General features: G+C 43.1%; 1 protein-coding gene across 2 annotated transcripts in view; it reads right to left on the bottom strand.

The window, feature by feature from the left end:
- Positions 1-19,876, bottom strand: part of PDPN (podoplanin) — a 170,729-nt gene extending 150,853 nt beyond the window's left edge. Inside the window, exons 1-3 of one of the 2 annotated variants that reach the window (XR_014528433.1) lie at positions 18,450-19,876; positions 6,060-6,133; positions 2,894-3,008 (exon numbers count right to left, since the gene is read on the bottom strand). Coding sequence is in view for 1 of the 2 variants with exons in the window: in XM_083513368.1 (XP_083369494.1) it covers positions 2,894-3,008; positions 6,060-6,133; positions 18,450-18,519 (259 nt within the window). In the remaining variant the exon portion in view is untranslated. The remainder of the gene's footprint in view (positions 1-2,893; positions 3,009-6,059; positions 6,134-18,449) is intronic. The other variant, XM_083513368.1, reaches the window with a different exon arrangement.
- Positions 19,877-25,789: the final 5,913 nt, after the last annotated feature.

Here is a 25,789-nt window from a genome sequence, read left to right as displayed (position 1 = left end):
AGTTCTGTATCCAGCTGATAAACAAACCCAGACCTCTGAAAGAAAACGCAGGAGTTGCTCCAAATTTTGTACAAAACCCACAGGAGGACAACTCCACGCGTCATCACAGACGCAGCCGTCAGCTTTTCGGGGGCTGACTTTGAAATAAAGTGTCACCGTGAGCTGCGCAGCCTTCTGAAGTGAGACCTTGTGATGGAATGTGAAACCAGGGCACAGCATCTAATTTGGAAATGTGATGTGAACATTTCACACTACATTTGTTATTAGTGCTTGCTTGTGGCAGAGGTGGGGAAGAAGAGCCTTTCGAGCTAAACTAGGCTGGTGAGATCCATGGTCAGATTGCCTGATGTCTGTTTTTAGCTACCAGGGAGTGGGGGGTCTGGACCAGGGGCAGAGGGCAGTGTGAAGCCATTTGCCCCCTACAGTATTTCCTTCTGAAATCTTTCACATCTAAAGCTGGTAGGAGCTGCAAAGGCGCTTGGTTAGAGCCAGGTACAATATATACTGTGAGCAGCATATATGGTAAATTAAAACAAGAACAAAAAAATAATTGGATGATTAATAGTGATTAAAGAAAAGTTTCTCTCCTAGGGTTGCAGGAATTTCCTGGACATATACAGAATGCTGCATTTGGCAGCAGTATCTGGGCGGAAATTGGTAGTGCCATTTTTGCAATTTTGCCAAAAGAGCTCAACTTTGGGCAAAACTAAATAAAAGCTCAACATTTTTGGCCAAAAAGAAAAAAGCTGTCTGGATTTTTCGCTGTTTGAAATATGGCAACCCTACTCTCCCTCTCTCATAGCAAATGGAATTCGTGGACACACAGCACATGGTTCAGCTATGGAATCATAGAGCTGTGGAATTGGAAGGGATTACCAAGGGTCCTCTAGTCCAGCCCCCTGCAGTGGAATTCACTTAATAATAATAATAATAATAATTTTTATTTATACCCTCCCCTCCCCAGCCAAGGCCAGGCTCAGGGCAGCTAACAAGCAATAATAAAAACAAGTTGAATGCATACAACTTAAAAATAAGATTAAAATACAACATTAAAATATTGAAACATTAAAATATTAAAATGCAGCCTCATCACAGGAGGAGAAAGAAAAAAGAAAGAAACTTTTAAACTTAGAATCATAGGATTCCATTTAGAAAAAAGGAACAGACATTTTTGCAGTTAGGAAAGTGATGGGAAATGCATTGAAAAGTACATGCTGGTTAGGGTAAATGCCAATTGTCATATAATCTCCCATCAAACAAATCAGAATGAATAACCAATATAATTGAATCTCTACGTAAGCTTTGTGCAAGCAGATTGGCAAATCTTTATGCTCATGTTTTAATGTCCCCAAGGCTTCTTTCCTGTGCTGCAGTCCGCAGTGCACAAGGGATTGCGGTGTCACAGTGGTGCTAAGTAGCCAGCAATGATTTCTCTGGAATAATCAGAATCTGGCTGCCTTCCAGTGAACATGAAAAGGGTTTCTACTTCATCAGGAAAGAGGGCCTGTTGCCGGATTCATTACATGAGAGGGCTGAGGCTCATTAGCATGCCTGTAGGTTCAAAGACGGATTAAGGTAATTTAAGAAAGGAACCTAATCACTCAGTGCTGTTCTTTGGATTAAGTTTGGCTTCAGTCGTCCGCCTGGACTGGAACCAGGCATGGGCCAAGGAGATGACAGTACACTTTTGGACCAGATAGCTAATTTGGGATGCTACTCAATACATCTTTATGTAACTATTAATTCACTTTTGGCTTGAAACCGAAATCTCAGCCTGAGGAGCACTCTTCCAATGGCTGGCTAGACTAACTACGTAGCTTGTTTTGTGGAAACTGGCAGGGATGTATTTTTTTAAAAAAATTATTTTAAACCGCTTTGTAATTTGTTAAAAAAGAAGAAGCCAAAATGATAGTGTCTGTATCGAGAATAGGGAGTTCCTGGCCATCACACCCACATACGACAACTCCCATCATCCCTGTCTATTCTCCATGCTGCAGGGCACACTCCACCAATGTGCATGGGGGGGGGGAGGAAACCCCCATGCAAACTGGGTGTCACCTGCAGAACCTCTGTCTCTATGATGCCTTGCAGGGCTAGATGAACCCTTTGGGCCATTCCAACTGTACAATTCTATGATTTTGGTGCTGATTTTTGCTGTCTATGGATGGTATGTTTTGCTAGAACAAGCAACACCCTTTCATTAAGACCTATTACATTGAGAAGAAAAAGACACTCAGGTGTTTAATGTATCCAGGAGCAGAAAACTATGTGGGTTGTGAGTACAGTATAGCTTCTCTGTAGCGAGTATAGTGACATATTTCACTGCAGTGAGTATTGGGAAAACCTTTCCTGTTCACTTTTGTTGTAACCAGTAATGATTGATGGCTCTAAGGATCCAGTTTGCAGTTGATAGCCTTGCCTGTCTTCCATATAGCCAGTTAAAAAACTATTCTGCAACATGTTTTCCTTGTGCTTTGCTGGTATTGAATAGCTATTGCTGTAGCACACTGTTCTTTTTCTGATTTTACGTTATGCTTTATTGCTTTTAAAATTTGCAAGCAGCATATGTCTTATTAATTGAATAAATAATAAGAATCATAATCTTTCACATATATATGTGTGTGTGTGAAAGAGGTGGACATTTTTAAATGTTTCAGATTTTCCCCAGTACTTTGTTTACATGGAAAAAATTCCTAAGTGCATTAGCAAACAAAAAGAGAGGACTAGATACCATTTGCAAATGCAATCTTAGGCAAGATTGAGAGTTTCAAAGTTTTTGGTTTTGTTTATTAAGCACTAAATTTAGGTAGCTCTCCAGGGCATTAGAAAATCTTCCATTGCAAATGACCCTAAGTTGCATAGGAAATATTTTAGAAACATGCACACCACATACCATCAGATTCTGGTAAACTTGGGTCAGTTGAGTTTTCAGCATCATCACTGGTTGAGAGGGGACTGTCTGTGGTCACCAGATCGTCCAAGGAAGAGCTTTCTGTTGTCACCGGGAACTATGTTCATTAGTTTTAGGGATATATGTGTTTTAAAGAGAGGAAAACAAAGGCAAGCATAATTCATTTCTATGTCTCCATAATGCTGACCCACCTTGATACAACTCTGCTACAAATGCCAGTAGTTATTTGTTTGTTTTGAAACAGTAACAAAATAATCCTACGGAAGTCTTTGCAGAAGGAAGTTCTGCTGATTTCAATGGGACTTGCTCCCAGGTATGCATGTGTAGGATTACAGCCTAAGAGAGAATAGGACATTTGAGAGCCAGCATGGAGTAATGGCTAGAGCAGTGTTTCCCAAACTTTTTTGGGCAACGGCACACCTGTTTACTGAAAAAAAATCTCGCAGCACACCACCATTAAAGCCCCGCCCCGTGACGTCAGCGCGCAGCGTCACGCCGGGAGGGACGCACGAAAGTGAAAGTTTTTTCCCTCCCCCTTGCCGGGGAACCTCCAAGCTTTGGGGGTGGGAGGAGGCAGCAGAGTGAGGGACTGAGGGACGGCGGCAACTGAGGCGGCGGCGGCTGTTGTGGTGGTGGCGGCGATAGCGGGCGGAGGAGGGGGCGGCGGCGGGGCTTGAGGAGCCGTCGCCGGGAGTTGCTGCTGCTGTTGTTGCTGCTGCTGCCCGGACATGCCGGCCTCCTCCTCCTCCGCTGTCTCGCGCTCCTCCCTTTTGCACACGCTGCCCCGCCGCTCGGCACCACCACCGCGGAGCCGCCCCCGGCTCGACGCGGATCCTCACCGCCGCCGCCTCTCACCGCCCGACTCGCCCGCCTCCCTCCCACGGCACACCAGCCAATGTCTCACGGCACAGTAGTGTGCCGCGGAACACCGGTTGGGAAACACTGGGCTAGAGTGTTGGACTAGGACCTGGGAGAGCAGGTTTCGAATCCCCACTCATCCATGAAGCTTACTGGGTGACCTTGGGCCACTCACCATCTCTTAGCCTACCTAGCCTACCTCACAGGGTTGTTGTGAGAATGAAATTGGGGGGCATAGCTGCCAACTTTTCCCTTTTATTGCGAGGAATCCTATTCAGAATAAGGGAATTTCCCTTAAAAAAAGGAAAACGTTGACAACTGTTGGGGGGGGGGTGGAGAACCATGTGTATCACCTTGAAATCCTTGGAAAATAAAAGCAGTATGATTTTATGATTCTATATAAATGTAATAAATAAATAAAGCAAGCTGGGATCAGGGAAAATGAAGCCTAGTAGCCGACTGGGCTGTGAAGAGGAAGCTCTAAACTGACCTAGATCCTGCAGCCGTCATATGAACCCCTTCTTTGTGTGCCTCCTCCACGAGAGGTCCGGAGGGTGGCAACACAAGAATGGGTCTTTTTGGCGGTGGCTCCCTATTTGTGGAATGCACTCCCCAGGGACGCTTGCTTGGCACCTTCGGGCACCAGGTGAAAACACTCCTCTTTTGCCAAGCCTTTGGCTAATTAAACAACCTATGGCTTTTTAAACTCTCTCTCTCTCTCTCTCTCTCTCTCTCTCTCTCTCTCTGTGTGTGTGTGTGTGTGTGTGTGTGTTGGGGAGGGATATTGTTTTTGTTTGCTACCATGTTGTCCATTTTTGTGTTTTTGTATTCTAAAATGCCCCGTGATCCTCAGGCGAAGAGCAGTCTAGAAATTTAATCAATAGCAATAACGATAATGTGAGAGGAGTGGCAGTTGGTTTAATAGAATAAAAGAACCATAGAGCTGGAAGGGACCCCGAGGGTCATCTAGTCCAGCCCCCTGCAAAGCAGGAATATGCAGCTGTCCCTTATGGGGATAAAACCTGCAACTGTGGCGTTATCAGCATCACGGTTCCAACCAGCTGAGCCACGTTGGTGAGCAGAGTCCTTGAGAAGGCACATCTTGCCCAATCATATTTTAGTGTCACATATTTTAGTGCATTTTGTATGTACTTTGCTGCTGTTTTACCTTCTGAATAAGCAAATGGCCAAAATGTCTGGCACACTGGATGGGGCTCTCACCTTTGCACAGTCAGTTACATTCCAGCCATGCAAAAGCCAGAGATTTCTGCATACTCACACTTGGTCCTTCATCCAGCAGGCAAACAGGTAGCATTATCACAATTCAAAAGGATACATTTCAGACAGGCTAAATCACTCAAGCAGGGTGTGGGAAGAAGGTGTGGCCTGGGGAATAATTAAGGCCCATTCAGCCCCCATCCCTGAAGTTTTCCTCCCCACCCCCAGCAAAAAAAATCTTTAGCCAAACCTAGCTTTGTCTGATGAAGTGGACTCTAACGCAAAGTTGTTAGAATCATAGAATTGTAGAGTTGGAAGGGACCTAATGGGGCAATTTGTCCAACCCCACTGTAAAGCAGGAATCACAGGTAGAGAATCCATGAGAAATGGCCATCCAACCTCTGCTTAAAAGCCTCCAATGAAGGAGAGTTTGGCAACTTCCAAGGGAGTCCGTTCCACTGTTGAACAGCTCTTGCCACCAGAAAGTTCTTCCTGATGTTTAGGTGGAGTCCCTCTTCACTTGAAACTGTTGGTTCAGCTCTTACCCTCCGGAGCAGCAGCAGAAAACGAGCTTCCTCCATCTTCCAAATGACAGCCCTTCAGCTATTTGAAGATGCATGTCACCTCTCAGTCTTCTATTCTTCAAGCTAAACGCACCCAACAACCTGAACCGTTCCTCATAAGGCTTGGTTCCCAGACCCTTGGTCACCTTGGTTTCCCACCTTTGCGCACGTTTCAGCTTGTCAATATGAGGCCACTGGACTCCTCACTGAAATGAACCTAGATACTTTTTGGTCTGGTCTTCATGGTCTGCCATAATAAATGAAGGCCTTTAGAGCTGGATGGACAGCCTGAGATCATAATAAATGTTTTGTTTTTTTTAGGGGGAGGCGTTATTCGTTTGTTTTTGTTTTATTACGTATTTTGTGTTCTCATTTTGTACTTTTATGTTGTGAATTGTTCTGTGATCTTTTCATGAAGGGCGCTTTGCAATTTTCATTTATTCATTCATACATACATACAATAACCTTCAGGAATGAAACAGACTTATCCCCCTACAAATGATACTCACCGTTGGAAATTCAGAAACGTCACTGTCTCTGCTGTCAGTAGTTGGTGCTTCATCTTCCAGTGAGACTGTACTTGCTAAATGAAACAGATGAGAAGTGGCTGAGATTTGAGATTACTGGCTACGTATTGCCACTGAGCTATGATCAAGATTCTGTTGGCCAACTTAGTTTGGTTGTATCCAACCAGGAGCTGACCCAGTGGAATTCAAGGACCTAAATTACAAACAGAGCAAAATGATCAAACCATCTGAGAAGACAAGAGGATTGTCTTCTCCACTCCAAGTCATTGTGGTCCACCATGCATACCTCAGGAACATAGCGTTCGCATGTAATAAATTAGTGAGGTTTTGTCAACCCATTAAAAAACAAGGTTTAACTTGGGCAGATTTGCTGTTTAATATTAAAACCATCCTCCTCTTAAGTCGTTTCTTCCCTTTAAATAATGCAATGCAATGGGCTGTTGGGATGTGCTTGCTCTGTTGTAAATGGTGAGCGATAAACGGTTGGGTTTCCTGGCTTAAAGAGTGTACCATGCAGCACTATTCATGCATCACTCATCACCCTGTGCATCCCTTCAGGACAGGAAAGGTGTGCAATGGGACACTTCTGTCTGTTAACCTTTGGTTCAAAAATACAAGAGAAAAGTCGAGGAGGAAATGATTCTACGCTTCTATTATATGTCAACAGATAACTGGCTGCAAATAGAATTCCCAGACTATTAGAAGTTCTCCCACTTAAAAGAGGGTGCGATGAGAGAGGAGAGTCATACCTCAGATTTTAGGCCCATGTGGTGTGGAGCTAGGCGTGTAAGTATGCATTGCACTCATCACAGAGCTGCAGTCAAAAATAGCACTCTTCTAAGAACGTAGGAAGAGCCCTGATGGATGAGGTCAATGACTCATCTGGTCCAGCATCCTGTTCTCAGTGGCCAATCAGATGCCCGGATGGGAAGTCTCCAAGCAGGACCTGAGTGCAACTGCACCCTCCCCAGTTGTGGTTCCCCCCAACCCATCTAAGTTCAAAGGGGCCTGTTATCGGCACCAATCAACTGATCGGTACTTGTGTGAAGCCCCTTCCATTGTCCACTTGCAGTGGTGGTTTGGACTCAAATGGAACCTGCAAAGAGCCCTCATAAAAAGGCATCCATCCACATTTTAGTGTGAATTTCTCCTAAAACATACAGATTCTTCACACCATTTTCCCTGCTAATATTCTTGCAAGCGATTCTCCTTACCATTCAGGTAAACCACTTTCAGAAATACTTGCATTTTTTTGCACATTGTAATATATGCACATTTAGCACCAGTGAGTGCATTCTTTTTGTGTGTGACTTGGTTGGAGAACAGCACTGCGAAATTTAGAGAAGTGCAAATTCCGCAGGATTTGATTCACACGTGGTTTTGGAAAGTGAGAGTTAACCTCTTTCTTCTTTAAGCACAAACTGAATTGACTTTCTTGCCTGTTGCTTCTAGGGCACTCAAGAGATCATCTCACCCCTTATATGCTCATCCCACTACTGTGCTCTGCAGGAAAGGAGGTCTGGTTCTTTCAGGGTAGGAATCAGGTCACTGCATGGTGTTGCCTTCCCTTTGGAACGCTCTCTCATTATGTATCAGAAAGGTGCTCCTTTGGGGCACCTGCTAAGGACCTTCCTTTTGCAACAAGCCTTTTGATGATGTTGTTTTTATCACAGTCTTTTCCTGTATTGGACTTGAAATGGTTACCGTATATATATTTCACATTTTTTCTTGTTTCACTTGTTACCTGGCTTTGGGACAGTTCATGGGAAGTGATTCATAAACAGAAATTTTGTATTTAAATATATGAGCTATAGAAACATTGGGCTCTGTCATATACTGAGTCAGACCATTGGCCCATCTACCTCAATATTGCCTACACACTGCCATCATCCCTCTTATATCATCTGGGTTATGACACTGCCCTTGAATCCCTGAGGCAAAGGCTTTGGGACATCTCACATAGCGACCTGCAATCCCAGTCTTATGTAATTTGACAATTTATGGGATGTTGGTTGTTATTGCTTATTCTGTTGCTTTGGCATCAGATCCATTTCCAGAGTCATGGGGCCCGGTCACAGCTGGAATCCAATATGGGTACGACTTTCAGATATCCTCATACCTTAGGAATTTATCTGTACCTACCTATCGGCGTTTATTTACCAAAGCCAGACTAAATGTATTTCCCTCAGAAGTTCTAAATGGCAGACTGAGAGGCATCACCTATCAGAATAGGCTTTGTGTATGTTCTCAGGATGTCGATTACATGAAACATGCATTGTGGGCAATATGAGCAAGCAAGGGATCAACTGATCAAACCCTTACTGGCAAATTTGCCGGGAAAATCCGAAGCCTCCCATATTAAATATCTTTTGGAAGACAGGTCAAATGATGTTACACTGGCCATGGCAAAGTTTCTTTTGGAGGTTATAAGAAACAAAGATCATTATGCCCTAGATAAAACAAAATGACTGCCTTGGTTTCTTCCATCTGTCTGTTTGGTTGTTTTAACTGTATATAGTGTTGAAATTGTTTTGTGAGTCTTTGGACTGCAATAAAGTTTTGAATATTGCCTACAATAGCTGGCAGCAGCTCTCCAGAGTTCTGGATAAGGGACATTCCTAGGCCTACATAGTGGTGCCGAGGACTGAACCTGAGACCTTCTACATGCAAAGCAGAGGCTCTACCACTGAGCTGCCACCCTTCCCCACATATTTTGTTGTTGTTTAGTCATTTAGTCGTGTCCGACTCTTCGTGACCCCATGGACCAGAGCACGCCAGGCACTCCTGTCCTCCACTGCCTCCCGCAGTTTGGTCAAACTCATGCTGGTAGCTTCGAGAACACTATCCAACCATCTCATCCTCTGTCATCCCCTTCTCCTTGTGCCCTCCATCTTTCCCAACATCAGGGGCTTTTCCAGGGAGTCTTCTCTTCTCATGAGGTGGCCAAAGTATTGGAGCCTCAGCGTCAGGATCTGTCCTTCCAGTGAGCACTCAGGGCTGATTTCCTTCAGAATGGATAGGTTTGATCTTCTTGCAGTCCATGGGACTCTCAAGAGTCTCCTCCAGCACCATAATTCAAAAGCATCAATTTTTCAGCGATCAGCCTTCTTTATGGTCCAGCTCTCACTTCCTCCCCACATATTTAAATACCTGTTTAAACATGCATCTAAATGTGCTTTTGAATATGCACTTAAATATTAAAAATACAAATTCCTAAGTGTGTTTTTAAAAATCAAAAAATAAGTGCCAAAGCTCAGTGGTTAGAGCATCTGCCTTGCATGCCGAAGGGCTCAGGTTCAATCCTTGGCATCTCCAGGTAGGGGGGAAAGACTCTCTTTCTACAACCCTGGAGAACCGCTGCAGGCAATACTGAGCTAGATGGAACAATGATCTGACTTAGTATAAGACAGTTTCCTACACACTATGCAAAATACACAATTTTAAACAAATTTTGCTCTCTTTTGGAGCAGAGAAATGGGCTGGAACATTTAGGAAGTGCTAAACCACCAGTTAACTAGCTGCCATTCTGTGTGTGTTTACTCAGAAGTAAACCCTAACGGGACTTGGCAAATACTGTTGCCTTTGTTTCAACCTGGACATTACTTGGGGAGCTATCAGTCTGCTCAGTTCAGGGCAGAATGTAATCAAATTCCACCAGCGTCCCTAGCACAAAAATATAAATTAAGATCCAGACTGCTTGCATCTTTTATACTGGGCTTCTCTTTGCAGTAAAGCAAAAGCACACAAACATGTGTTTCTACACCCAAAGATCCAAAGGGCTTTTATGAGGTTTGAATATTATGTTCTCTCTCTCTCTCTCTCTCTCTCTCTCTCTCTTCCATTAAAAAAAGTTTTTTGGGCAAAAGTTTTAAGGAGGGAGAAAAAACCATCTAATGCTGTACAGTCCAGCTTCTCCCTGCAGTGGTACTTCAACATCAAATATTTAATAAAAGTCTTGCCTTGGGCATTGAGCATCAAATATTTAAAGGCGGGGGAAAATCCACTCACTGAACAGGAAATCTAGATACTGAAGCAGGGAAATACATTAAAACTCTTGTCTCCGTGGCCAACAGCTTTTATTGCTGGTTCCTTGTTTTTTTGACGAGAGGATGTGGGAACATAGAAACCTAGGAAGTTGCTACCTACCAGATCAGACCGTTGGTCTACCTAGCCCAGTATTTTCTGTGTGGAATTATCAATGGCCTTTGAAGGTGTCAGGCAGGGGACATTCCTTTTTTTAATAATTTTTTTTTATTCGTTTTACATATAATCACATTACGGAACATCATATCTTCTTACTTAACCTTTTTGGCTCAACTGAGCCTAACGACTTCCCTCCCTCCCGCCTAATGGTTTACAAACTTAGGCTTTGCTTCTTTAAATTTCACTTCCTTTCCTATTTTTATTATGTCATTACCTAAAAAGTTCCATTACTCAACCTGAACAGGTAGCAATTTTATCTTACAAATCTTCAGATAACCCTGCTAGTGATGTTAGTTGCTTATAGCTGTCTTTCAAATATAGTATAAATTTATTCCAGTCTTTTTGGAATGCTTGGTCTCGCTGGTTCCAGATTCTTCCCGTCAGTTTTGCCAGTTCTGCAAAGTCCATCAATTTCATTTGCCACTGTTCTTTTGTTAGTATTTCATGTTGTTTCCATTTTTGGGCTAGCAAAATTCTTGCCGCAGTTGTTGCATGCAAGAACAATTTTTTATTTTGTCTTGGTATCTCTTTACCCACTATACCCAATAAGAAAGCTTCTGGTTTTTTAACAAAAGCATTTTAAACATTTTCTTTAACTCATTATATATCATTTCCCAGAAAGCTTTTAACTCTTTACATGTCCACCACATATGATAAAAAGCACCCTCCTTTTCCTTACATTTCCAACATTCATTTTTTGTTCTATATATTTTAGCCTATTTCACTAGTGTTGAATACCACCTATACATAATTTTCATTACATTTTCTTTAAGCGAACTGCAAGCAGTGAAATTAACACCTTCATTCCATAACCTCTCCCATTCTTCTAACTGTATATTATAGCCAATATCTTTAGCCCAATATATTGTTACTGATTTTAAGGCAGGGGACATTCCTAGCCCTAGCTAGGAGATGCCAGGGATTGATTATTTCTTCACACAGCACATAATTCAACTATAGAACTTCTCTATCACAGGAGGCAGTGATGGCTGCCAACTTGGAAGGCTTTAAAAGGATTATACAATGCCCCGCGGAGGACCTTAAGGTCCATAAATAGCAACACCCTAGAGGTCCCGGGCCCTAAGGAAGTCAGATTAGCCTCAACCAGAGCCAGGGCCTTTTCAACACTGGCTCCGGCCTAGTGGAACACTCTGTCTCATGAGACCAGGGCCCTGCAGGATCTGATTTCTTTCCACAGGGCCTGTAAGACAGAGTTGTTCCACCTGGCTTTTGGCTTGGAATCAACTTGATCCCCTCCCCCTCCTTCCTTTCTCCTTCTGTGGTGGAACTCCTATTTGGGGATTTCCCTGGCTTTTTTCTGGCCTACCTAGGACCAGTCTGGATAGTTGGCCTTGGTGAAGATTTGACGTTTTCATCCCCAAAAAGTTTTTGAGTTTCTACTGAAATGAGGCTGCATTTTAATGTTGTACTTTAATCTTGTTTTTAAGTTGTATTTTAATCAATTGCTTTTATACTTGGTGTTAGCCGCCCTGAGCCCAGTCTTGGCTGGGGAGGGCGGGATATAAATAAAATTATTATTATTATTATTATTATTATTATTATTATTATTATTTCATGGAGGAGAAAGCTATCAACGGCTACTAGTCACAATGGCCATGTTCTGCCTCCATCATCTGAGGCAGCAATGCCTCTGAGTACCAGTTGTTGAGAATTGCAAGTAGACAAAGTGCTGCTGTTCTCATGTCTGACTTGCAGGCTTCCCACATCTGGTCAACCACAGTGAGAGCTGGATGGTGGACCCTATGGGCCATTGACCTGATCTAAAAAGCCCATGCTCTGTTCTTATGAACCTAGGAACTTCTGCCTGGAAATTGTTGGCTGTACTCAGAGTAGACCCATTGCAATTAATGGGCACTGCTAATTTAGACTACACTGATTTAGATTCTATTTCTGTATGCAACCACGGCTGCGCAGATGTTATTGGCCCAGAGGTGGAAAGAAGATAAGGTCTCTACCAGAGGAGAATGGCAGATCAAGTTGATGGATTATGCCAAAATGGCAAAAATGACCCGAAGAATCAGAAATCAGGAAGACCAAAATGTTAATAAGGAATGGGGAAATTTGTAATTTATCTTAAAAACCACTGTAAACAGTTAAAATCATTAGTAGGATTGGAATAACACTTGTAGTTTAATGGTGAATTTTGGACACAATGGAGAGGTAAAAGATTTGGATTATCATAAAAGATGCAGGAGGGAATGATTAACAATAAGACCCACAAAGGGGAGGAGGGAAGTTTTGGAATCTAGTTTTTATGTTGTATGTTGGATATGTGATTGCAGAATTGTAATCTGAAAAACAAAAAAAAATATTTATTTTTTATAAAAAGATTCTGCCCTTTTTTAATTTATAGAGGCTGGTACTTGTATACTGTCCAAATAGACTTGAGGTAACATTGGGTTGCATCCAGTTAAATCCTAGTCAGAGCAGAACCACTGAAATGAATGGGCCTAATCAGTCGTATCCATTGATTTAGATGGGTCAACTTGATAAGTAGGATTAGCAGCGGATACAGTGTTCTTCTCTTGAGAGCTCTGTGATGACCTCACTTCCCAAATTTCTCTTGTTTTTCCAGATGCAGGCTTGTGCAGATGTGAATTACTCAATGCACTACGCAGTGCCAAAAATCTGATATAGCACATTCCAGTTCTGCGTCTCTGATGTTTCTGACGTCTCATAGAGGAAGGGATCATTCTATTTCTGTTGTGTGTCAGACCTCCACTTGCTCAATCACAGATCCATTCCTTCACCACCTTTTTCTTTGAGTTTGAATTTTCTTTGAATTTGAGGATTAAGAAACACATAGCCCCCCAAAAGCATGTAAATGGCATTTTCTGCACTCTGTTCACTTCCTAAAATACATATTGTTTTTCAATGTCTTTTCTTGTAGAATAGTACCTCTGGTGTGGGACATATCATGCTTCTTCTGGGGCAGTTTGTCCACCTTTAGTCTCCACCCTGCACTCAGGTCTCACCTGTGGCTCTTAGAAGCTGTCACCATGCGACAGCAGCCACAATCCTGAGAATGGCTTAGATTGGCCGGCTAAGCCAGGTGAGGGTAGCTGATGGGTCTCAAACCCTCAGTGAGTTAGGGACTTCCCCTGCATGCAAAGACAGACTGCAGACCATTAGTGAGTCCAACGGTCAAGAAATCTATTTCTGCACGTGCTGTAGAGGGGAGTTAGGGGACGATGGGGCTCATCAACCTGGGAAGGTAGCCCGTCTAGGAGAAGGTCCTAAATCTCTGCTGCCTTGTGGGAACTCTTTGGGAGAAGAAAAAGCTAAGGAGTAAACCCTACACAAATCTGCAGTGGAGTCCCTAAGGCAGTTGGATGGTGCCTTGTACGCCTCCTAGCAATTCCTGCAGCCAAGCTGATGCCAAACGTATTGCTCTGTTTTCCTTTGGACCACATCAGTGAAACCGAGAGGGGGGGTCTTGTCATCTGGGCAGCCCAGGGCCTCCATACTTGCCAGGCTTGCCCAGGTCATTTCAGTGCTTCTGTTTAGCTTCACCCACAGAGATGTATTCCACTGTCTCTCAAAAAAGGCGAATGCCAACAACAACCCCACAAAATGTTCACTTCTATACACTTTAAAACAACAACAACTGGAACTACATCACAATATTTGGAGACGAGCAATCTGACTGATTGTGGGACACAGGTGGCGCTGTGGGTTAAACCACAGAGCCTAGGACTTGCTGATCAGAATATCGGCGGTTCGAATCCCCGAATCTCCCATTGCTCGGTCCCTGCTCCTGCCAACCAAGCAGTTTGAAAGCATGTCAAAGTGCAAGTAGATAAATAGGTACCACTCCAGCGGGAAGGTAAACGGTGTTTCTGTGCGCTGCTCTGGTTCGCCAGAAGCGGCATAGTCATGCTGGCCACATGACCCGTAAGCTGTACGCAGGCTCCCTCGGCCAATAAAGAAAGATGAGCGCCGCAACCCCAGAGTTGGCCACGACTGGACCTAATGGTCAGGGGTCCCTTTACCTTTACCTTTTAATCTGACTGATATCTGTTATCCAATCAACATATAACTGAAGAACATAAGATGAGCCTACTGGATTAGGTCAATGGCTCATCTAGTCCAGCATCCTGTTGGTCTGACAGTGAGAGTGTTCTTGTGCTTGAATCCTGCTTGCTGATTTCTCACAAGCGTCCGGTCAGCTACTTTGAGCACAGGATGTTGGACTCTGCCTGATCCAGCAGCCTCTTCTTATACTCTAGAGCAGCCTTTCTCAACCTGTGGGTCCCCAGATATTGTTGGACTACAACTCCCATCATCCCCGAGCTCTGGCCTTGCTAGCTAAGGGTGATGGGAGGTGTGGTTCAACAACATCTGGGGACCCACAGGTTGAGAAAGGCTGTGCTAGAGACAATGTCTTACTAGGGGTATGACCAGAAAATGGGAGCTACCATCAGTAATTAGGGGCAGTTGGAGTGCATGTTGCTTCACTTTTAAGCAAATGTTTCTGTATCTTGGCTCCCTTCTGATATTTTGGTTCACATCTCTCATCAGCCCCAGTCAGCATGGCCAGCGGTAAAGAATGATGGTCCCAAATAGTTGGAGAGCACCAGGTTGCGGGAGGCTGCCTCAGACCCAAGTATGTGAGATTGTTCCGGGAAGATGAAATTGCAAGCCCCAAGAATGCACCAAGGAATTCCAGTCTCTCTGGAATGCAACTCTGAATTTTGATCTTGGATGTTTTCTTTCAGGTGGGTTGTAAGTTACACCCACAAATACCTCTGAAGAGAAGAATTCATCCATAGCAAGATACATTCCTTTTGATACAGTGTGCAGGAAAAGAAAACCTAGGAAGTGGATTTATACAAAGTCATAGACCTCAGCATTACCAGGCTTTCCTTACATTCTTAGAGCCACAAAGTATTTCTGCAGGTCCGTCATGAGACGGACATCTTTGGCTAGACATCCCAGGGTTCATCCTGGAAATAAACAACAATATTCAGTATTGATCTGCATCCTTCCATGTTGGCTTCCTTGTCTCTGCCTCCTCCTCCTTTCCCCTTGCCAAGAAATGGAAACAGGAGGAATCTGTGAGGCAGCCAGCTGAGAACGCCTTGATTCTGGGCAACACTGATTCAGCCTGCCGATGGAGGCAGCCCAACTCAACGCCAACAGACCCAGCAACATGTTGTCTATCCTCTTTGTGGGTGTTGAGCCTCTTGACACCTGGGCCTGGCACCCTCTGGGGCCTGTGCTATGCCAACATGCAGCTGGCACGAAGCCTACAGGATGACAAGCGAAAAACAACCACCAGTCTATGGCTTGCTTTTGCAAACCAACCCCCCCCCCCAATTACTTTACGTTTGCAAGAATGAGTTTAGTCCACCAACCATTTGAAATGAATAATATGCCTTCCTGTTATGGGTTTCTCATTTGCCTCCTCTGCTGTCTTTACATTGCCTGTGCGCTATGGCCAATGTGCTTTCTCATTCCAAGAGTCACTGGGTTGCATCCAACTAAGGCCTCCACAGAGTAGACCAATTAAAATAATGGATCTCTCCCCTTGTGATTTCCAGCATCTGGTATTCAGAAGCCTACTGCCTCCAACAGTGGAGGAAAGAACACAGCCATCAGCATGAGTAGCCACCAATAGCTTGATCCTCCATGAATGGACTTAAGCTAGACATGTCCATTTATTTCAATGGGTCTGCTCTTGGGTACAGCCTACTGTCCAGAGCAGGGGTGGCTAACATGTGGCCCTTGGGGTGTTGCTGGACTCCAGTGCCTATTGGGATGGTGGCCATTGAAGTCTACCAACAATTGGGGTGTCACAGGTTCCCCACTCTTGGCTTAGAGACCCTGCAAAGAGAGCTGATCCCTGAACATCAGAATATAAAATGATCGGGCCAAAGGCCACCATCTTGTTTTCACAGTTGCCACCCAGATGGCCCGATCAGAAGCCTATAAGCAGGACAGGAACGGAACAGCACTTTCAGCACACATAATTGTCAGTGCCTAGGATACGGAGGTATATTGCTTCCGATGAGGAAATACATAGCCATCATGACTTGTGGCTATTGATAGCTTTATCCTGATAAGCAACAATATTTTAAAAATGGAACCATCAAAAGGCAAAACTAGAAACTATGTCCTACCAGGGACAAGACCAAAAACCTGGAACTATTCTTAGCAAATTGGGACAATTGTAGCATGTGCTATTTCATGTTTTAGACCAGACCAAACAGAAAGGGGTGGGAGCCCATACAGAAGGAAGAATTGCTGATTATCTGTTATTAGCCACTAGACTTGTTATATAACCCGGTTTTGGAAAGACTTGCAAGGGACATCCTTATTGAATTGGCTTAACAGAGTTTGGCCATTGGCCCAAATTAACTAAAAGTATATATACGACTAGCTAAAGGACAGAGACACAAAGACTCATTTACAACTGACCGGTACTGAATTATTCTTTTAATGAAGAAGAAGAACCCTGAACTTTTGCAGACATCCAGACTTTTTTGATTACTCTGATTTAAATAATATTCTATGCTTTAGATTGCAGTGTGTTCCAACACTGACTTTCACTGTATGCTTTGGGGTTTTTGTTGTTGTTAAGGGTTTGTGTGTGTTTGTTTTAAAAAGAATAAATTAAAAGGAGGAGGAGGAAGTATCAGCATGGCTTCTTTACCAGGTAGACCAATACTATCTGCTCTGGCTGAAGAAATCTCTCCTGGCTCTTGAGAAGAGAGGGGTATTTCCTATGCTTGATATCTGACATCCTTTGGCAAGAGATGGGACCTTTGGCATCCAAGCATGTTGTCCACAACTGAGCTATGGGTGGTGGTGTTCCTCATATACATGAAATCTGCCTTCTACTGAGTCCAGCTCTACTGCCAACTGCTCTTCTGGATCTCTGCTGCTTCTGATACCTGAAATCACTTGAACTAGCTCTTCTGGGAATTGAGTCTGCAACCTAGGAAAACCAGGGGCCAATAAAAAAACCCCATCATTTGCAGTCTGACTAGAAAGTTTCCCATATGAAATATTGCCCAATAGTAAAATGTTATTACTAAATAGAGGAGATTTTGGCTGCAGTCCTATGCTACCTTACCTTGGGGGAGATACATTCCTAATGAAATTGTGAGGTTTACTTTGGAGTAGGCATGTATTATCTTTATTTATGATGTACACTTTAATAAAACATCAAGGAGGCTTACAACATAAAATACAACAAAATCAATCAGTATCTGCAAATAATAATAATAATAATAATAATAATAATAATAATAATAATAAATTAATTTGTATCCTGCTCTCCCCGGCCGAAACCGGGCTCAGGGCAGCTAACATCAAATATATAACATTGGTATAAAATCAAACAATAATTAAATTACTTCCTAAAAAAAGTATAATCCAAAGCATCAACAAAACATCAATAGATACTGGTTGGTTAAAAAATAAAATTCATATGGTATAAAAAGCATAGTTTTTTAAAGAAATGCCTGAAAAAAGGCAGGGATGGTTGCACTGCTGTATTTTTGTTTCCTGAAAGAACCCACGGTCCATAATGTATATATTTACTGCAAACTAATTCATTATTTTTCTTTTGCTCTCTGCTACACTGTACAGTGGTACCTCGGGTTACATACGCTTCAGGTTACAGACTCCGCTAACCCAGAAATAGTACCTCGCGTTAAGAACTTTGCTTCAGGATGAGAACAGAAATCGTGCAGCAGCAGCGCAGCAGCAGCGGGAGGCCCCATTAGCTAAAGTGGTGCTTCAAGTTAAGAACAGTTTCAGGTTAAGAACGGACCTCTGGAACGAATTAAGTACTTAACCTGAGGTACCACTGTATAGGTAGGTGGAATTTCTTTAGTGCACTTTCGAAAACCAGTCGAAAGCCCAAAACTTTTAATTTACCAGCCTCGGTCATACTGAATTCTGCAACAATAGAATCTCAAGATAGGATGGGAACTAAGTGCAATCCTAAAAATGGTTACTAAGAAGTAAAACCTATGGACTTCAATGAGGCTTACTCCCAGAGAAGTGAGGTTAAGATCGCAGCCTAAGCAAAACTTTGCACTGATAACACACAACACAGCCAGCCACCAAAAAGAGAAAAAGGAAAGTATGAATATATCCCTTTCTGGACATCTGCATATCTAAGAAAACTTTCCTTACCTTCCTCAGCAAGAACATGGAATGATAAGCTCCCTATCAGGAAAAGAAGGAGCTGCATCTTGATAAACATCTTCGATAAACTCTTTAAAACAAAAGTCTGGTCTTGAGCAATCCAGTTATATCAAGCGCCTTCTTGTTTTGCAAAAAAAGTTTGCTTGGGTTTTCAAGTTCTCCTCCGCCTGCCAAAGAAGTTGAAAGTTTTGCTTTCTCTGAAGCATTGACAAGAGCGACGGGAAAGTAACTGAGAAAAGAATCAGTGTTTTTTACTTTAACGGAAGGCTGAGCAGGCATTCAAAGTGGTCCTGAAAGGAAGGCCCTCCCTCCACAATCTGTTTGGTCACTCATAAAAAAAAAAAAGATCTCTGGTTTAAAGTTACAGAGACAGTTATATATAGTGATGTGCACAAGAAAGATTAAAGAGAGAGAGGTGAAGACAGAACACCCTCCTTTACGTTCGAGGAGCATACAAGGGCATGCTGTATTTTCCATTATTGCTAACACATTTTTTAAAAAGAATTATTTTGCTGTTGTTTAATTGGACAGGAGGGTAGAGGGGTGGAGTGGCAAGAGTGGTGATGACAGGAGAATATTGGTTATATGTAAAAAAAAAAAAAACAACTGAATTTTTTCTTGGTACAAAACTCCTGTACAATTTTCTAGGGTTAATGGGTGGGTTGGGAATTGAAAAATCAAAAAGGGAGTGGGAGAATTCCCAAAGCATGACTTGCACCAGAGAGTTTGGGAAACTGAAATCATCAGGGAGAAAGTGGATGAGGAGAATCTTGGAAGAATCTTAGCTGCACTAAAAGTAACAACTGGTCTAACATAATCCTTTCTATGCACTGAGATGGGGGTGGAGACAACCTGTCTCTAAGCACACGTCTATATAGATACCAAATCCCAACTAATGTGCTGGTGGATGAAGCTGCCCGTTTCAGATATTTCATCTCCCCCCACCCCAATCTTCAGTTCAGTTCACACTAATTATCCACATCAGATGGAGATCATGTGTGCAAATTTGTGTGCATTTCCATGTACCCTACGCCCAAGGTATGCACTTTTGCCTTTGATTATGGCTAACATATTCATTTGTGTGTGCAATTCTGTGATTCTATGAGTTTTCTGCAGCACAATTCATTTTTGTACCATCCTGCTCCTTTTTAAAGTACTTTTGTGCAAATTGTCCCCCCTAATATATATATTTATTGTACGCATCATTTTAATTGGAAGACTTACCTTGCAAAATTAAGAAAAGTGCAAATTTCAAAAGATACCTGAGTTTTGGTGTACGTATTGGTTTGGGAAGTGCAACTCTGATGAAATGCCAACCAGATGAATTTCCTCCCCTTCCCTAATAACTATGGATTTTTATGTATTTGTATTTTTGTTCTTTTCTGTTTTTCTGCTTTTATGTAGTTTGTATATCTGTATTTTTCTGTTGTGGGATCTTTGGATCTATTAATTATTATTATTATTATTATTATTATTATTATTATTATTATTATTATTATTTCAGTTCTTGTTCGGCTTGTACCTGTGAAGTTCTTCTTGGATTTCAATTCCAAGGCTTTCTTCATGCAGGATCCTCTTAAGAGATCTTTAAACAAGCAAACAAATTATTAGAACTGTTTGCGTGATAATTAAAGAACTTGGGTATCTTTTATTACATTCACGGAGGTCTGAATGTTGATGCTCAGTCATACTATAAACCAGTGCCTTCCAATAATAACATTCAAACTCACCACACCCTAAAATGTCTGGTCTCTGAGATGTGCTTGGCTACATGTTTTGTAAGTATCAGAGCGCTCTCTCTCTCTCTCTCTCTCTCTCTCTCTCTCTCTCTCTCTCTCACACACACACACACACACACAACTTGCTCTCACAATACACACTTTGCCCAGCCTCTTAGGAGGCTGAAAGACTTGGCAATTCATTTCAGAAGAGAAAACAGATTATGAAAGCAAGACAAACGAGTGGCTTGTACTCAATGACCTTTTCCACCTCCTCCCTTAAAATAATTACACACAGACCTCGTGAAGAAGAGCCATGCCAGGGAAACAGACTTTTGCCTTTGCACTTGGCAATTGCTAGTGTTGTCAAGGGGTGGGAGGACTCCCTCCTTTCCGCTCCTTTATTGCTCTGTTGCTTCACCCTGCTGCGTCCTTCTGGATTTGCCCTGCTCTCCCTTGACTTAAGATTCAAGGGCAGACTGGGTTGCAGCAATCACACTTACCGGAAGGGCAGGGTCCCATCGAGATGTGTAGAGTCATCTCTATCCAGGCCACATCCCCTCTCTTCAGGGGATGAGGTCAGCATCTTTGAATCAGAAAGGAGACTGCATGCAGGACCCGCCCCAGAAGCAAGCCCACAAGGTTGTTGTGCCAGAGCCCCTTCAGCCAGTTCATGTCACTCTGCTACCCTCCAACTCAGGAGTCTCCATTGCAGGAGACCCAGTCCAACCAGAGTTTCCTTCACCTCATGGGAGTGGAGGTGTTCTGGAGTGGGTTTAACTTAAGAAACACATTTCAGGGAAGGTGAAGCTTACAACTGAGACATGACTGCCGCTCCTGCACATATTTATATTTTCATTGCATATCTTTAGGTGCAAAGCCAAAACATTTCTCTATAACCACGATGTTGGCTGGTTAACTTTCTATGGCCTTTTAAATGTGTTTGTGGGAAAGGGCGGTTATTGGTTTGTTTTTGTTTTATTGTGTATTTTGTGGTCTCATTTTGTATTTTTATGTTGTGAACTGCCCCCTGTGGATGAAGGGCAGTATACAGATTTAAAATAATCACTCACTCACTCACTCACTCACTCAATCAGTGTCATTCATGCACAACACATACCCCCTGTGATTGAGTGGCCCTGGGCTGTGTTACATCAGCACATGGAAATTGCTAAATTTTTGGGGGAGGGGGGCAGCCCCCTCCCCTCTCTTATTTGGTGTCCCTGAAAAGATATCAGTGCTCTACTCTTCTTTCAGTGGTCAGCCTGAGCCTCACTGGAGGCCAGTTCCCAAGAAAGGCAAAGTAAAACCCAGTAGGACAGGATGACAATCAGGCAAGGCAAAGCACTGTCAGCACCCTGGACAGATCACTGTGACAGGTGCTGGCTGGTATGCCCCCAAAGGAGAGCTGTTGTCTCAGAAGGAGGGTCAGGCCTTCTGAAGGTTGGTTGACCTGGACCCTCTCTGTCAACCTTGCCCTCTCTGAGGAGCCATCCTTCTTAAAAGGCCATTGCCTGATCCCGCAGACTAAGTCTCCTACATTACAGGAGTGGTGGTGACTGCATCGGCATAGTGAGAATTTACGCACAATTCAAAGTGTTGGTGCTGACCTTTAAAGCACTAAACGGCCTCAGTCCAGTATACCTGAAGGAGCATCTCCACTCCCATTGATCTGACCGGACACTGAGGTCCAGTGCCGAGGGCCTTCTGGTGGTTCCCTCGCTGCGAGAAGCCAAGTTACAGGGAACCAGGCAGAGGGCCTTCTTGGTAGTGGCACCCGCCCTGTGGAACTCCTTTCCACCAGATGCCAAAGAGAACAACAACTACCAGACTTTTAGAAGACATCTGAAAGCAGCCCTGTTTAGGGACATCTGAAGGCAGCCCTGTTTAATGTTTAATAGATTATTGTATTTTAATATTCTGTTGAAAGCCGCCCAGAGTGGCTGGGCGGAGTATAGATAATAAATTATTATTATTATTATTATTATTATTATTATTATTATTATTATTACCTGTGTAAGTATTTAGGTGAACCCTGGAAGATCTTGAAAAGGGAGGGTGATGTCTTCCCAGGTATTGTCTCCTCCCTATCTTCCTATCAGCCACATGGGGTTGGGGATTGAGGCTATAAACCAAAAACAGAACTCTGGTTTTCACTAGCAGAATTTCACTAGCAGGTGGTTGGGCTAGATGACGCTTGGGGTCCCTTCCAGCTTTACATTTCTATTATTCCATGATTATGGAAACTCTCTCTCTCTCTCTCTCTCTCTCTCTGTGTGTGTGTGCAGTTTGCAGGATTTTAAAAATTTTCTTCATTTCCTTTGCAGCTCCTCCTGCCCCTTAATACGTTAATGATGCTCTTGCCTGTATTCAGCAAACATTGCCAAAAAACAAACAAACTGCACTTCAATCAATTCCATGTGCAAATTCATCAAGATTTCTTATAAAGCAAGGAATAGTGGTTTTTCTGATGTGCTACAGGATGCAAACCCCACCCTAATATAACTGATCATACTCTTACACCATGATGACTTTTCTTGCTGTGTTTTTTGCCTATGTGCAGAATGACATACCTGCGCCACTAAAAAACAGAGCAAATAGAATTAATTTAATTTATAGCCCACATTTCCTCTGCTGGAGCTCCAAGGGGCGTACGTGGTTCTCCCCTTCCCCATTTTATGCTCACAACAAGCCTGAGAGGTAGGTAAAGTTGGCAGATGGGGACTGTCCCAAGATCACCCAGTGAGCTTCATGGCTGAATGGAGACTTGAACCCTCATCTCCCAGGTCCTAGCGTGATACTCTATCCACTAGTCTGCACTGCACAAACCCCACAAAAGTGCCTCTTGGAAGCTGCAGTTTCACAGCAAGGAAAGACTCAACTGGCACTAATAGGAAGTCAGCTAAAATGCCAACTCCCTAAGAAGTTTTTTAAAAATTATCTTACTGTGTTTTGTGCAAGAGAAAGAAGAATGTATATGCACCATTTAAATGAAAAATTCAAAGGAATAAACCTGTAAAATAAGAGAAGCCATTCCATTAAATGAATAATAAAGCTCAACAGTACGATGAACTTTTGAACCTGGGAATGACTGAAAAGATGGGTCTTTAGGAGGTATTTAAAGGCACTTTTTTGACATATGCTTATTTTGATGCTTACCTTTGCCTCGTGATGTGTGCATTAGTATGTGTATGCATTAGGCCTGGTTGGCGAAAGGGCGATAAACCATTCATTTCTTCATCCAGTTTTCCTTATTTCTAGTTGCTGGCCTTCCACAGGGCCCTTCATGAGGCCAATTTGAAAGACAACACGGTACCAACTCAGGGTCAGCTGTAGACACAAACGTTTCCTTTCAGCCTCTGACAGCTGTGGATTTGGGTTTGGCTGAATTGCCATGGGCTCAATTGGTGATGTGCATGTCTGTTGCCACGTACAGCGGACAGCGGCAATTGCCTTTTGAGCCTCTGTTGCCAGCTGCAGCTGATCCACGGAGAGCATCCTCTGCTAAACTACTGACCGGACAACTGTGATGACAATATTAATCAGGGCTGTAGATTTCAATGGGTGGAATAGGAAGAGGTGCAGTTGAGCAATTGGTAAGAGACCTTTATAGCCAATGGGACAAATTTTATGTAATGGAACTAGGGATAGAGGGAGTAACTGGATTTGGTTCCCATTTAAAGATGGACCTTCCTAATTTGCACTTTCGGGGGGGGGGGGAGGACACAAACTGAAAACCGGCATCCTGCAAAATCCAAGCTTCTCCGAAATTTTCAATGTGGTTCTTCAGCCAAGAAGTGTGTGCAGAAATACACAAACTAGGGTAATGTAGACATAAAACTGCACAATTGAATAGCATGTGAAAATGAATCATATTAGGGGGAATATCAAATGAGTCATATTAGGGGAATCAAATTAGGGGAAATATATATGGGGAAACAGCACTCTGTGTTCTAGTAACTTCCAGAATGGATTCTTGCAATGAACTCTACATGGGGCTACCTTTGAAGACAACTCAGAAACTGCTCCAAAATGCACCCACCAGATTGCTGGCAGGGGTTGCCTTTAGAACTCAAATGAACAGCTGCTTTAAAACAGCTGCATTGGTTGCCAGTTTGCTTCCAGGCCAAATTCAAGGTTAGCATTCAAAGCCCTAAATGTCGTAGGCCCCAAATATCTGAAAGACTGCCCACTTCCCTATAGACCCTCTCTGGTGCTGTTGTTCACAAAGGTAGTTCTACCACCCTCAGACATCTGGGATGGTGGTAGCTTGGGAGAGGACATTTTCATGGTAGCTCTTAGGATGTGGAATCCCTTCTCCACAGAGGTTCATCTCACAGTTTTGCTATGTGAATCTCTTTGCCCTAGTCTTTGACACGTGAGATGCATGTTTTTGACTACCCTGTGGCTATGATTTGTTCTAACTGTTTTCAAGGCTGAATTTTAGATTGTTGTAACCTGTCTGGGGAGTGCCTGATGCAGGGTAGGAATTTCAAAGGGCAGTGCAGGATTTATGTGTAGGCTATGTAGTCTGAAGCCTAGGGCCTCTAAATGTAGGGGGCCTCGCCAGCACTCCCGCTCCCCAGTGGGCAGTCTCCCCTCTCCCCAAATTGCAAACCCAAGACTTCCTGTGAGGACAGGACAATTTGGGCCTCTAAATCTAGGGGGCCTCGCCAGCCTGCCTCCTCCCCAGTGCCACAGTCTCCCCTCTCCCAAAATTGTAAACCCAAGACTTCACGCAAGGGCAGGGCAACTCAGGCCCAGCAACTATTCGACTTAGGGCTAGCCAGTGCGGCCCAATTTGAAGCAGTGGGGCACAACTTGAATTGGGTATATAATTGTGCAGATGGCAGAAATGAACAGTTCCCTATATTTTGTAATTCAGCTGGACCCTTCAAAGAGACTTTAGAAACAGATCTTTTCCTTAAGAATTTTAGTAATTTCCTTGGAGACCTACTTCTAGGAAAAACAGATGCAGTATCTCTTGTGCACTCCTCAGATATTAAATCCTTGACATCAGTGCAATGCAGATTCAAAGCAAAGGTCCTTTGAAAAGCAGCTATTTTCCATTGCCAAATGCAGCAATTATAAACACATCTAGTTTTCTAGGCACCTGAAATTGACACTAGAGGGAGCCACAATTTTTCAAATCACACAGCTTAACTCAAAATCCACACAGTTAACAAACAACAACAATAATAAAGATAGACTCTCCAGGTGTCCCTGTTTTCCAGGGACAGTCCCAGATTTACAAAAGCCATCCCAGTTTCTGATTTGATCCCGGAATGTCCCACTTTTCCTTAGGAGGTCCCTATTTTCATTTGATCAATGTTGGATGGTATGGAATTATCCAACCACTGTACCATCTGAAGGCAGCTCTGTATAGGGAAGGTTCTTAAAAATGTTTAATGTCTGTTTATTTTTTCATATATGTTGGAAACTGCCCAGAGTGGCTGGGGCAACCCAGTCAGATGGGCGGGGTATAAATAGTAAAATAACAATAACGAAACAATAACAATTGAAGCTAGATGTCCCTATTTTCATCAGAGAAATGTTGGAGCGTATGTAATGACCTACATATACTGCTACTTGATTTCCTCAGAATTGATT

This window comes from Podarcis liolepis (assembly GCF_965112155.1).
Source record: "Podarcis liolepis genome assembly, chromosome: 7".
NCBI lineage: Eukaryota > Metazoa > Chordata > Lepidosauria > Squamata > Lacertidae > Podarcis > Podarcis liolepis.
Note: the sequence above shows the minus strand (reverse complement) of the source record. Positions and strands in the feature narration are given on the sequence as shown.